This window comes from Pseudorasbora parva, chromosome 7 (assembly GCF_024679245.1).
Source record: "Pseudorasbora parva isolate DD20220531a chromosome 7, ASM2467924v1, whole genome shotgun sequence".
NCBI classification, from domain to species: Eukaryota; Metazoa; Chordata; class Actinopteri; order Cypriniformes; family Gobionidae; genus Pseudorasbora; species Pseudorasbora parva.
This window is the reverse complement of record NC_090178.1, coordinates 11,782,249-11,796,349: the sequence shown is the minus strand read 5'-3', so window position 1 is coordinate 11,796,349 and position 14,101 is coordinate 11,782,249. Positions and strand designations below refer to the sequence as shown.

At 36.2% G+C, this 14,101-nt stretch overlaps 2 protein-coding genes across 2 annotated transcripts; both read right to left on the bottom strand.

Annotated features, from left to right (window-relative positions):
- Positions 1–50: 50 nt before the first annotated feature.
- rpp25l (ribonuclease P/MRP 25 subunit-like) lies at positions 51–2,535 on the bottom strand. The gene is made up of 2 exons (XM_067449563.1): positions 2,262–2,535; positions 51–1,939 (listed from the first exon to the last, which is right to left on the bottom strand). Exon 2 carries the CDS (start codon positions 1,921–1,923, stop codon positions 1,249–1,251), a length of 675 nt encoding a protein of 224 aa, XP_067305664.1. The 5' UTR covers positions 1,924–1,939; positions 2,262–2,535; the 3' UTR covers positions 51–1,248.
- Positions 2,536–3,405: 870 nt separating this feature from the next.
- LOC137083611 (serine/threonine-protein kinase pim-1-like) lies at positions 3,406–10,776 on the bottom strand. Its single transcript, XM_067449562.1, has 11 exons — positions 10,759–10,776; positions 10,523–10,590; positions 9,751–9,838; positions 9,103–9,267; positions 8,734–8,952; positions 7,062–7,156; positions 6,739–6,786; positions 5,179–5,557; positions 4,794–4,970; positions 4,537–4,625; positions 3,406–3,945 (listed from the first exon to the last, which is right to left on the bottom strand). Exons 4-11 carry the CDS (start codon positions 9,131–9,133, stop codon positions 3,940–3,942), a joined length of 1,044 nt encoding a protein of 347 aa, XP_067305663.1. The 5' UTR covers positions 9,134–9,267; positions 9,751–9,838; positions 10,523–10,590; positions 10,759–10,776; the 3' UTR covers positions 3,406–3,939.
- Between the last annotated feature and the right edge of the window lie 3,325 nt (positions 10,777–14,101).

The window sequence follows — 14,101 nt, the reverse complement described above, 5'->3', positions numbered from 1 at the left end:
GGGCCCCCCCTGCCCTCCCCTCCCCCTGGTTACTTGGTACCCTTTATTCCCCCAGTACGACACCCCTGGCTGCTGATATGCCCAAATTTGATAAAATAAGTTTCCACTTGAACTTTTATATACATAAACAACTCCCAATACAACAACTAGATGCCTTCAGACGTGTCAAAAAAAACAAAAAAACACTGGTGTTTGTCAGAGCACTTCAAGCACAAATTTGTGTATTTTCTGCAGACATTTGGTATTCAAAATACACAATTTCCTTTCCTTTGCATAAAAAAATGGTGGCAAAAGATCAAATAGGCTACTTTAATTCTTCTGATATGGAAAAACTTAGCCTTGTACTTCGTTAACACATTTGCACTCATATAATACAAAAATCAAATGAATGGTGTTAGTTTATCTGAAGGAGCTGAGACAACTCCTCTAAACTGAGAAAATCCTATCCATTTAAACATATATGATCATCAACCTGGATCAATCAATACATTTCTAACACAAGTTTTTAAACCATTTATACCATATATGCTAAAAAATCTATAATGGTAAATGGACTGCATTTATATAGCGCTTTTATCCAAAGCGCTTTACATTTTTGCCTCACATTCACCCATTCATACACCGACGGCGATGTCAGCCATGTAAGGCGCCATCCAGCTCGTCGGGAGCAGCTGGGGTTAGGTGTCTTGCTCAAGGACACCTCGACACTTGGTCAAGTGGAACCGGGGATCGAACCACCAACCTTCTGGTTTGTAGACAATCTACATGAACCACTGAGCCACTGCCGCCCCAGAATGTATAATCTCTATAGAAACCTAAAGAAGAATTGTTGTTTGCGCAATAAAACATTTTAACGGAAAAACATGCTGAAGTATAAAAAAGGAGAATATCCCATTCTAGTCTCTTTGGCAAAATCTGGCAATTTAGTTTTAGGCCTTTCTGTCTAATGTATTTAAACGAGTGGTTAACCAAAAACAGAATTATCACGATTTATTTACACACCCTACAAATCTGTCAAGCTCCAAAATGCATTATGAAAGTGGTCAACAAATACAATTTAATGGCATGAGGGTGAATAAATAATGACAGAATTTGTTGTTTAGGTGAACTGTTCAGGGAATGAAAAACTGTTTTACGACAGATATTCTCCAAAATCTTCTTATTAGATGTGGCACAGAATATTCCCCATCAAAATGTGTCTGTCAGAATAAACCAAGCTACAGCTGTGGCAAGACATTCAACATTTATTCATTCCTGCACACCTCCTGCATGACCTAGAGGTTTATGTGTTTTTTTTACAGGTCGGCCCAAGTGCTTGCGCGGACCCTTTCCTCTGCCAGCACCTTCTGCTCTTCCAGCCCCTGTTCCACCCCTCTTCCTTCTCTGCTCATCTCTTGGGGTTGCCGATTCATCTTTGAGAGCCTGAGCCCAAAAGGCATCAAAAGAACCTGGCGCTTGGTAACCCGGCTGGTCCGTATCAAGCGAGTCTCTGGAGAGCAGAACCCATAAACTAGGTACATTTCTGCTGACTGTGAGACTGTCCAACCCAGCCTCAGGCTCCAAGGGCTCCCAGACCTCCTGAACTGTGCGGTAGGCCAGCTTGGTATATTGGTGTAGGCCTTGAACACGGCGTTTCATGATCTCCACGCATGTGATGGCTTTAGTGACGCTCTGACCCACACCTGTGAACACGATTTGGCGGCATAGATTCTCCCCCGATCCAACGCTCACCTCCGAGCCTTCACAGGTGCCTGGATGATCTGTTGGAGGTGCTTTCTCCTCCATTCGGCTTAAAGCAAACCTCATCAAGTTGCGGATTTTGCTGCCATCCTTTACTCGAACTTCTGGAGTGTTGCTGGGCAGGTCGGGGAACGGACACGGGCAGGGCTGCTCAACTGTGCGTGCTTTTCTATAGTTCTCCATGACATTTAGCTTTCACCTGTGACAATTAAAAAGGCATAATTAATGACTATACATCAGCAATGCATAGTGGCTCAAGTGTATAGTTTGTTTTGAAAGAGAAAATCTCCCAAAAAGTAACCACATATATCTATAAATATATTAGAAACCATGTCCCAACTGCAAAATATAACTTTTTTTTCTTCCAAACTAGCGTAAACAAATGAGCATATTTGGCAGTGTCGGCAGAACAAGGATGATTATCATAAATGACAGCTCGGCCAAATTGTCACGTCTTTATGTTATCGAAAACAGCATCATAATTCAGCGTGGCACGTGAACAGATATTATAATAAACTTACTTTCGTTTCCTTTGCTAGCGATCAGGCTAGCAAGTTCAGATGGCTGCAGCTGTTTTTCTAAATAATTGCGGGCTTATGCCGTTCCATATAAGTTATCTGAACTGTAGCCGCTTAGCTTCGACGCTTAAAAAATGCGGAGTTAATTAACCAAAAATAAACCGCCACTGTTCACGAAATTCAAACGTTATGCTGCAGAACCATAGATCGCTTATCCACATGTATGTAACAGCGTGACGTCAGCTTTGCCGTAAAGTGCCGCAATGTTCATGGGAAGTGTAGTTTTATTAACTCTATAAAACCTTAACTGGCTTAACTAAAAAAAACAAAGCATGACCCCCAAAAAGTCACATTTACATATAACATAATTATTTATAGCATGGATTCTGGCTATTATATTTTCTTTATTTTTTGCTCAGATTGATTTAATTAATGTTTTGTGAAGGGGTAAAATAAATTGAATATTAGCAAGCAAGCTCAGGCAATGGACACATATGGTATACGGAGAATAATCTCTTCATGACAATCTCTCGAATTACTGAGAACTCAGGACAACATTATATTATTGGTATTATTATTATTATTATGTGCTTTTGTTTTTCCCTTTTAGTTTGATTGTCTCGCTAAATCTTCTAATAAACAAATAAATCTCTTAATTTAGACTCGGTATGAATGTCACTTTATTTTTCCGCTGCTTTTTAAAATAAAGGCCTTTTTAGTTATTTTCTGATGCTCCTTGTAAATGAGCTGTTGTGACAGTCAAGAAAAGTGATTTATAAGAACACAGCGCCACCGAGTGTTCAGAATTAGGAACTTTTCACAGAACAATTCAATGTTCAACCACTCATAGGCCTAAGTACAAGTTAAACAAAATGTATCCATGTGTTGATACTTTTTATGATACTGACACAGTAATTTATAATAGAAATATAGCTTAAAATAATATTATTTTAATAAAATAAAAGTTATTTTAACCTTGTTTAGCTCGTTTACAAACCGTACTGAAAAATAAAGAGCAATTCAATCGCGGACACACGGACAATAGAAGACATTTGCGAGTCGGCTATTGTTTCATAATGTAGGAAAATATGACCTTAACCAGCACTGTTATTATTACTATATTTTATGCCATATGCGGTGTGAGAAATCGCAATAAACGATTCAGTGCCTGAATTAACTGTCCGAGTGTTCCTATATATATAGGCCTAGGCTCTCTACAAATTCTTAAATGGAAAAATGCAACATAAAATCAGTTTTTGCTTTAAACATCCTAGCCCTACATTTCACTCGGATCACTGATTATGGGGCTTGGTAGAGTTGGGTACCGTTTACATTTTAACCAGTACTCCTCAAATTCTGTACCGGTATGCACGACTACCATTTTTCTGTACTTAATAATAATAATAATACATTTTATTTGTAACACACTTTTTATATTAAACAAAACCTCAAAGTGCTACAGATAAAAATAAATAAATAAATACAATTTAAAAAAACCAATGAAAACTGAAACAAAAATAATTAAGAAATAACAAATCAACCAAAAGCTCTGCTAAAAAGGTGGGTTTTAAGACCACGTTTAAAAACATCTTCTGTCTGTGGGATCCTCAAGTGGTCAGGGAGAGCATTCCACAGACTAGGGGCTGCTGAGCAGAAAGCCTGATCTCCCACAGTATGGAGTTTAGTCCTGAGGAGACAAGTCAAAACAGAAGGTGTGGATGTTTGTGTGGTGAGAAGTTCCTTGAGATAGGTACTTATAGGTACTTCAGGGATGTTTACCTCAAACTTAATTTCTATGACAAGATTTCCCACAAATTATGTGTTGTGTATTTTTAGGTAATCAAATGAAGACATAAAACATTAATTCAATGTATCTTTTAATTTAATTTAAAGACTTTTTTGTCAAATAAAGCTGCACAACTGAGCTTTATACTTTTAAAATTAAAACATGGAAGACATTTTTTGATTTATTATTTAAAAATAAACTTTGATAATATATTATTATTACATTAGCGTTAGTATTAGGAGTATATTGGGACATATCTACTACTGTACAACAGAGATTAACTGGAGATGATGTTCCTGCATTCATGTCTTTATATTTGACAGAGATGGAAACATGCGACTGTTATATTTCTTTTTTTCCATTAAAAAAAAAAATTAAAAGCACAAGTAAAAAACAGCACTGAAATTTGTCATCTGACTATATGAGATTTGCAGCACATATTGAAAAGTAGCGTAATTAAAGCTAATGTAAAAATATTAATGTTTTTAATACCTTAAACCAGTTGTGGAGACAGACTTTCTCTAGTTCAATCCTCTTCTTTGGGTCAACCTGCAGACAACAGCAAATCAAATCGCAGCATTCTGTGCAGAAAGAAGGGAGAGATGTCTGGTTATTAGCTTAAACTTCACGAATATCAACAAAACCGTCATTTATTAAGCCACTAGCCTTAGATGTTCCTGCATTGTTGTTTTGTTCTATCTAATAAGAATCAGAATTAAAATAGTTTTCAGCTGAAATGAAGATCTCACCTTGTGACAAGCCATTTTTTGTCCAGATATTATGTTTTATTTTCTCCAGGTCTCGTCTCCTTGGAAAATGTCTGCACAGCATTAAGAACATGAGTACGCCGAGTGACCACACCGTCGCTGGTTTCCCGTGATAGTGTCGGTTTGTCCAGTACTCGGGGGGGCAGTACTCTTTTGTGCCTGGAGGGGGAAAAAAATAATTTCCATTAACACAACATTTTGACTAGAAATCCATTATCATGCAAGAAATTATTTGCTAATCCCGACAATGGAGCCCATTCTATGATGCTTTATGAGAACTTGACTCACTCAGAGCCCTGTGTGAACGGCTCTCAATCGTCACCAGAGTTTGAGACACACCTTACAGCTTTGAGACATTTATACTTACCAGAAAAGGAGGTGTAACCAGCGCTGTTGAGGAATTCTCCACATCCAAAGTCAATTAATTTGACTTCAAAGGTGTCCGGGTTAATCAGCAGGTTTTCTAGCTTTATATCCCGATGTAACACTCCCCGAAGGCAGCATGTCTGAGCCGCAAATGTTGTTTGGAGCATAATAATGCGTACCAAATCTTCATAGTTGCTGCCTGTGTAGCTTACTAAAAAGTCATCCATGGTCTGACAGGGCATGGGCCGCTCCAGAACCATAACGTATCGGTCATCCTCGTCCTGCCAGTCCAAGAGCTTGATGATTTGAGGAACACTGAGCCCTCGATTAGCAAACATTTGCAGAGCCACTTCCAAAGGGATGGCGCTGGAATAACCGCACTAGAAGAAAGACAGTTATTAGGGGTGTCAAAATTAATAATTTCTCCGTGCATCACGATCCAGACGAGGATGATTCGGTATCGGTTCAGTAAATAGAACATAACCAATTGTAATGTTAGTGATGCTTTTCTGACGTCATTTGTTGCATACGTGCTTTCAAAGGCAGAGGGAGGCGAGATGCGAGTGTGAGTAATTAAAAATGCTTCAGCTACTTTAAAAGTCGACATCTGGACACATTTCGGCTTTTATGAACAGCCTGGTAAGCATGACCTGGAGAACACACATGCTGTGTGTAAATCCAAGCTGATCTGATTTATCAAAACGATTTTATTTACACATAGGCACATAAATGTGTCTCCGTAAAACGGATATAAATCCGATCTTCAATTCCCACACTATATGCAGATTTAATGGAGGTCACGTCACGTCAAAACAACATATGAGCTGAATTGTATTAATCAACAGCTAATTTCATAATCAAAGGCTGCAATATAAGCGGGCATGGACACAGCACTGGTAAGAAGATCATTCAGTTTCTTTACTTTTAATGAAGATGATTGTATGTTGAGCACCTACGACTTCACATTCGGTTTAATTTGCAGTAGTTTGTGCGTTGGCTTAATGAAGAGATACTCGTCTGGGGTGATGCATCCTGCGGTAACACTTTATCGGGCTATAACATGACATACAGTATAACCTATAACACGCTCTCACACGTTTATTTTTTTAGCATTGTTGGGAGAAGTAAACTTTAAATATGTGGTTCCAGCAATTAGATGCATTTAGACTTTAGTATTGACTGTAAAGAGACCACCTAAAAGTGGCTTTTAGTATTTTGTGTATCTTTTCTAAAAGCTCCTGTTGTCTTTAAAATTCAAGAAGCGTGTTTTCCTTGAACAGGTAAAATTAAAGGTTCATTTCATATAACTGACTGACAAAATTGTATACGTTAGTATGCCGTGAACCATCAATGCATGAATTGAACCGAATCGATGACATGATAATCGTAATCGAACCGAACCATGAGACCAGTGTAGGTTCACACCCTTAGTTGTTATAATGGTTGAAAAAAATAGTTATCTATATTCATAATTTATAGTCTGTGATTAATGTTAATATGAGATGTATGAAATTAAAAACAGTGACTGAGAGGTAAAACAGAGAGAGCACAGCCTACTTACAACCCTGGCATATTTTATATCCGTTTTGGAGGCAAATTTCACCGCCACCTGATAAAAACAAAACAAACAAAAAAACAACATGGATTTGCGTTAGACTTATTCAAATTACATGTCTTCAAAGTTCACAAATTACAATCATTACCACTGAACAAACATGTACATTTCCATTAATTTAATTTTAAACATGCAGAGCATGTGACTATTTAAACAGGTCTGACATGTAAAGTGCAGTAAATAGTGAATATAAGAGTACTTGGATAAGAGTATAATACAAGACAAAAATAATAATCTAGATAGATATTGTACATAATGAAAATTAATACCTGAAGGCCATCTTTCAAACGAGTTGCTGCGTAAACCTTCCCAAAGCCTCCTTCACCCAGTGCAATACCCACTTCATATCTGCAGGAACTGATGTCTGTTAAAAGAGGAAAGTAAAACATTTCACCTACTTGATGATTTCAAAAATATTTTTCTGATTCATATATTAACTTTTAAGAGTTACTAATTTGAAAATTTGTGCCTTTAAAAATGTATTTGACATACTTCAGTACTATTTAAGTAAACTGTATATTTACAGCACCATTACTTCCATCAAGTAAGGTCAAAAACCTGCCGCGATCATAGATATTTGATCTCTATGATCGGGCCAGGTTTTTGACCTTCTTCGACGGAAGTAATGGCGTTGGGAATACTAGATTAGATTCATCTGATATGAGGTAAAAAAAAAAAAAAAAAAACACAAATAAGGGAGAACCGGGGCGAAAGTAACGCGGGACAAAGTAACAAAGCGATTTTCACAACCTTTGATGGATCTGCCAAAAATCATGTGATTTCGTCATCGTTTCCTGCAGTTGGGTCCGAAAAGTAGTTTTCGAGTACGGAAAGTAAATTACTGAAGCGATACTTTTTTTTTCTAATTGCAAGTTGTGTTTCTCGTTTAATGTGTCACAGTAATGATCACTCTACAGATTATTTATTGCTGTTACACATCCTGAAGGTCTGTTTTTTCAGAGTTTTTCAGTATGAAAGTAAATCGTGTTTAAATGTTCAGGACTTCCTGTCGGATTATATCCACTTTTATATATATAATGCATATTATGCTAATTTAATTGTCATATTCAAATTGTTGAAGAAAAAAATTATCAAATAGATTGACATTGCACAAAAAATATTCTAAAACTACAAGTTTGTATTGTCAGGTTATATAAAAAATACGGTTATAAATAAAAATTTGATTAAACTTAAAATTTAAAATGAAAATGTAATTTAGCCAAATATTTTTTTGCAAAGATAAAGTAGCTACAAAATGTTTGCATTTACATATTAACAAGGTCATAGTCAGGTATGTTTAATAAAAACAAGAGCAAAACAATCTAGCTTATATTGCTGTGTTACTTTTGACCCACCTGTGTGTTACTTTCGTCCCAACTGATGGGGTCAAAAGTAACAATCTGCATCTTATTCAAAGTGAAACTATACTGTAGTCGTTCTGCATTTGTACATTGATAGACCACACTTGTGAGTTATGGACCAGAGCAGATATATATCTCCGTCTAAAACATTTTCTTTTAAAATTAAGTTTTTCTGAAAAATGGTACTTTCGCCCCTGCTCTCCCTGAAACTGATTGGTTTCTCTGAGAAACTGATCGTTTCGTGTCTTAAGACATCAATGTGTCGCCACGAGTCACAGGGTTTAATATAGATTTGTATATCTATGGGTTTTATCTCTCATAGTGCCTCTAATAGAAAACACCCCATTGACCAGCATTAAACAGGCCATGGTTGGAGTTAAAAATCTTCATTTCTGTTCTACTGAAGAAACAAACACACCTACATCTTGGATGGCTCGGGGGTAAGCAGATAAACATCAAATGTTCATTATTTAGGGGGAAAATCCCTTTAAACAAAGCATGAATTTAAAGTATAAACCATTGAACTGCTGATTAAAGAGTCAATGTGTTTTGGGTTATGTTTGGGTTTTAGCAAACTGACCAATAATTGTTCTCTTATCCTCTGCTAGACAGTCTGAAGCTTGGGTGATGTGGACAGGGGTTTGGAAGGAGTCGGCATTAAATTTCAACATGGCACGGTTGAAAACATGGAAGGTCTCGTCAATCCAGTCATCATCGACCTGAGGGTCAGTAGTGATGGGTTCCTCTGAAATATGGAAGACTTGGGGAGGTCCACTGCTATCCTGAGAAGACATCTGGCCTACAGAGGGCAATGACAGCAACATTTTTAATAAAATACTCATATTACTGCAAGTAATATTCGTTCATTTTCACCTTGTTAGGCAACATACATACTTCAATAAAAATCTGATGTAATACATTCTTCTCATAAGATTAACATCTCATTTACCATGTGAATCTTGGGTGACGTCAACACTCATGTCAGGTGCAACATGAACAGAGGTTTGGAAGGAGTCAATCCAGTCATTATCGACTCGAGGGTCAGCAGTGACAGGTTCATCTGAAATATGAAAGACTTGGGGAGGTCCACTGCTATCCTGAGAAGATGTCTGACCTACAGAGGGCAATGACAACAACATTACTGTATTAATAAAATACTGATATTAATGCAACTAAGCTTGCTGTAAATTATGAAGTGATTTTTTTGGAGGAATTCAAACTGGACACATTCCACTTTTTCAGTTGTCAGTCAATGTGTACAAACAATAAACAAACATTATGTACTGTAATCAATATGCATGCACATATTCACCTTATTAGGCAACATACAGTGAGGTGAGGCATTTTGATTTCTATGTAAATGCATTAATTCATGAAGATGAATGTCCTGTATCATGTGTTGAGTTTATTAAATCTGAATTTCGTGGTACAATTCAGTTTTTAATTTGTGACAAATTAAGTTACAGACTTGACAAAACTCAACTTCAGATGTGCCTGTAAATTTCTGACTGTCCTTTAAATATTAAAATAAGTGTAGAGCCAGTGCAGACTCCAATAAACCAAAAGAGTTACATATTGTCATGAACATCTCATTTACCATCATTACTCTCCACAGGTGGAACATCATCGCTCTGGTCCTGTTTATCTTCACCTGAGTGGCTGTCGTTGACCTCTTTCCTTCCCCTCTGGAAATAAGCATATAGCCCTAATAAAGTCAACAGCACCATTTTGACACCTAAACTAGACTAGCTAGTGTAGACCACGAAAACTGCAGCGAGATCAACTGGTTGTTTTTTATCTGTGATGATTTTAGTCGTGTACAGATAAAAGTTGTTATATTGCGCAGTAATGTATTCAAAATGCTAGCAAACTGTTGTGAATAAAGCTTGAGCCATGTAAGAAACACTGGAATAAGCAACGAACAGCAAGTGATGCGCTTGAGCAAAATATAAGCACTTTAATTCCTGCTACTGTGATGTCACAAGCCTAATGGAATTCAAGAGAATTTCATGTGTTTGGTCCATTCTGTTGTGGCTTCTGCATCCATACACCTTAACTAATTTCTTATATTTACAAAATGAGCCTACAATTGCAGAAATAATAAGACATTTAATGAAAATAAAGGTCCAAATTTAATAAGAATATTCACAAATTTGAATGAAAATGTTTAGTGTAGCCTATTTTTATTTATTTTTTACTTTAGTTGTACACATGTTCTTTAACCTAAAAGTTATAACGTTATATATTTGTTCTAATGTCACAAATAATCTCAAGGTTTAACATAACTGGGTTTTACACAATTCGTCTGTATGTGCTTTTCGTTAGCTAAGTGTACTAAAGTAAACATCACGGATGTAAAGTTAACTTACTTTTTCTCACCGTTGTTTTCTGATGGTTTATGGAGCAATTAAGTTAACGTCACTCCGAGTCTCCGCGTCTGTCGTTTCAAATAGCAGTCAACAAGTTATTCAAAGACAATTATAGGATTATTTTCAATTCAAAACTGTGAAATTACACAAAAGTTTATTAGTTTGCATGACTGTTTTATCAGTTTTGTGTTAAAACAGCTGTCAAATATAAAATGTTACGTTTCGCTGCTACTTACTCATCTCTTTTCTCTTCGGCAGTTATTTATGACCGTTAAACTGACGCTTTGCGCGCTCTGTAAACAACATAAAGCCCGCCTACTTTGATTTGATTGGTCGTCTCAAATATTTTGACATTGACAGTGACCAGTCTGACAGACACTGCAATAATCATTGACATTATTTAAGTTATGAAAATGTTGTACCCTTTAAAAATTGAAAACGTCTGGATTTTTTATGTATCAAGAATGTTATTTCTTGGTTCAGGTACATTGGAGGAACATTCCTTTCATTTTTTTGAAAATGTTTTGAAAATGTTAGCTGTTTCTGGATGTTTTCTGAATGATTAAAATGTCCTTGAAAAAAATTAACCTTTTTGCGAGGAACACCTTGGCGGCACATACAGAGAGCTAGCCTACCTGCTGCATATGTCTTTGGTATGAATTGTGGGTGAAACTGGAGTAGGCTACCTGGAGGAAAACATTGAAAATCCACACAGAAAAGCCTCCTGGCTCATGGACCTTTTCGCTCTGAAGTGACAGTGCTACTTCTGAAGGCTACAAGTTCTAAGTGCATTAAATATTTAAATTACTTTTTTTATATATATAATACTTTTTGTATTCTTTCAGATTTATTAAAAGAAATATACGATAGCATTTTATTTAAAGGTGCAGTGGGTAAATTTAAGCTGCTAGCTGCGAGGTTGTGAATTTCAATCATCCACCGCTCACCCCTCCCTTTCAAAGTAGGCTACATAGAGAAGTTATGGTGGCCGACACAGGACAAATATGTTGTTGTCTAAGACAGCAGAGAGTAGCGAACGCTCTGTAGAGAAGTTTGTCTTTTTTGGGCCACTCTAGAAACATGGTGGTGCAAAATGGCGAATTCACTGTAAGGGAACCCGTCGTGTATGAAGATAGAAATCACTCATTCTAAAGTAATAAAAACAACGGTTCATTATGTAAGGTCTTTATTACTACACTGAAAACATATAGTTATGTATATAATATTGCATTTCTGTCAATAGATCCTCACTGCACCTTTAAAATGAAGAAAAAAAAAGATAAACACCTTAACGTTGTGAATGTTATCTTTATATGTATTTAGACTTAGCCAAAATGTGTATGTGTTGTATGAAGCCAACGTGTATCATGAGTCCGAATGAATCAAACTGATTCGGTAATTATTTCAGCAAGTCTACCTTTTGCAAGCCCATGCATGATTGCTAAACTATTACCATGAAAATCATTGCATGGTTCCCTAATAGAAAGAACCTTTGGGTTAAAAGTTATTAAAATAACCATTCTTCTTCTTAGTGTGAAGAACTTTTTAATAATCTAAGGTTATTTAATAATCTACTATCTAAGAACCTTTTGTGAATGGAAAGATTCCATGGATGAATCATAGGCTATCAATGAAGAATAAACGTTAATGAGGAGTTTGTCACCTGGTAGGAGTCAGGACAAATATTTTGTGGAGCTAACCATAACTAAAATGATATAATTATAGATTTTAGAATTCATCTTTCAGATTATTATATATAATCATTAAAGGAGGCTGTGGATTGTGTAGAAGTAGCTATCTTGGGAAATTGACCTTTGAGAAGAAATGCGAGTCTATGTTAAAAGCAACATGAGCATCTGTTTGACCTCAGAAAACTGTCCAGATTTCACGCTGATGAATCCATGATGACCATTTTGTATTGGGCATTCTTTGAACCAATCTTGTCCCTCTTTCTTGTGTCATGGTTTGGTAACCGGTCTCTGAAAAATAAAAATTTCCTGAACCAAATTGTCAAGTCCAAGTGCAACACCACTGCTATTAAAGGTGCAATATGTGAGATTTTTGCCATGAAATCCCAAAACCACTAAGCCAGTGTTATATATTTGGTTTAGTTTAGTAGGCTACTTAGAATATCCCGAATGTTTCCAACTATTTGTAAATCGTGGGAAAATTGTGATTTTATCCAAGGAACCGGGACGTGTGAGGGAGTCTCCTGTCAATGGCTTCATCTGCGTTACCCTCAGTTTCTGCTTTTACTGTCATAAAAACCATGGCAACAGACGTGGACAACTAGTTTTGTTCAAACATGACCACGGCAAGCAGACTTTGGATCAAAATGAGAAATCAAAAGAGGACAAGTATCACAGTGGTGTTTTAAAGATGGGGAGAGCTTTGCAAAAACTTCGACTTGACAGAGATGCCGTTCGTTCATGTGCTTTATTCAACCCAATCACATGTAAATGCGTATAAATAGTACGAGTGTGCCGTGGATATGTATACGCTGTACATAACACGAATTAGTGTTATGTAACTCAACAAAATGAAAAATCACCAGTATGATGTTCAAATGCTGGTCTCATTTAGCCAACAAGCTAACACACAGAATATTATTATAACTTTCAACGCAAATGCAGTACAGAAAGTGTAGACCAAGTGAAACAGCATTGCATTTCAAAAGTTGGTCTAGCGACACCCCTGATCAAAGCATCAACACCACCGAATCGTTGATCTGATACTGGACAAACTTTTGATCTTCTCTTAAGTGTTTGTCAGTGTTTACTTTAATTTTCTATTATAAATACCAACATCTATCCAGCCTTGGTTAATGAGAATGTGCTCCTAAGTAATAATTGAGATTTCTTGAAATTGTGTAGATTTCAGCAATTATACACTGTAAAAAATGTTGGTTGGTTTTTGTTGGTTTAACTTAAAAAAGTAAGTAACCTGGTTGCCTTAAAATTTTGAGTGTATTGAAATTAAAAATTTGAGTTGATACAATGAAGGAAATTAGTTTAATAAATAGAAACTCAAAATATTTTTGTATCTGAACCACATAAAAAATTTGATAAATCATGAAAATAGCACTATTTGGCATGTTTCACTGCATCATCAGAAATAAAACACACACAATTACCCAATATGCAACATCTTTAAATAATATTTTAATAAAGGTTGTCGAATCTCAAAAAATTGTCATTGTATTAACTCAAAATTTTAAATTTCAATGAACTCAAAATTTTAAGGCAACCAGGTAACTTTTTTCTAAATAATTTTTACAGTGTACCTGTAGATCATTTAGGTTCAAGCATATGGGAAAATGCCAGTGAGGGATGATTACAGTTATTAAAGTCATAAATAGGTTGATTAATGGTTCTACAGTCTACAGGGTGACATTATCAATCAACTTTGACTCATGCTGTCCTGCAGCATCCACATTAGACATGAGACAATGTCTGCGGAGTGGATCTGTTTGCACACAGTGATATGCATATTTACAGATTTTCTTTGAAACAGTCATTTGCTACAGTAGGCCTATATGAAGTGAATGATTAGTTACTACATGGTTTAGATATGTACACT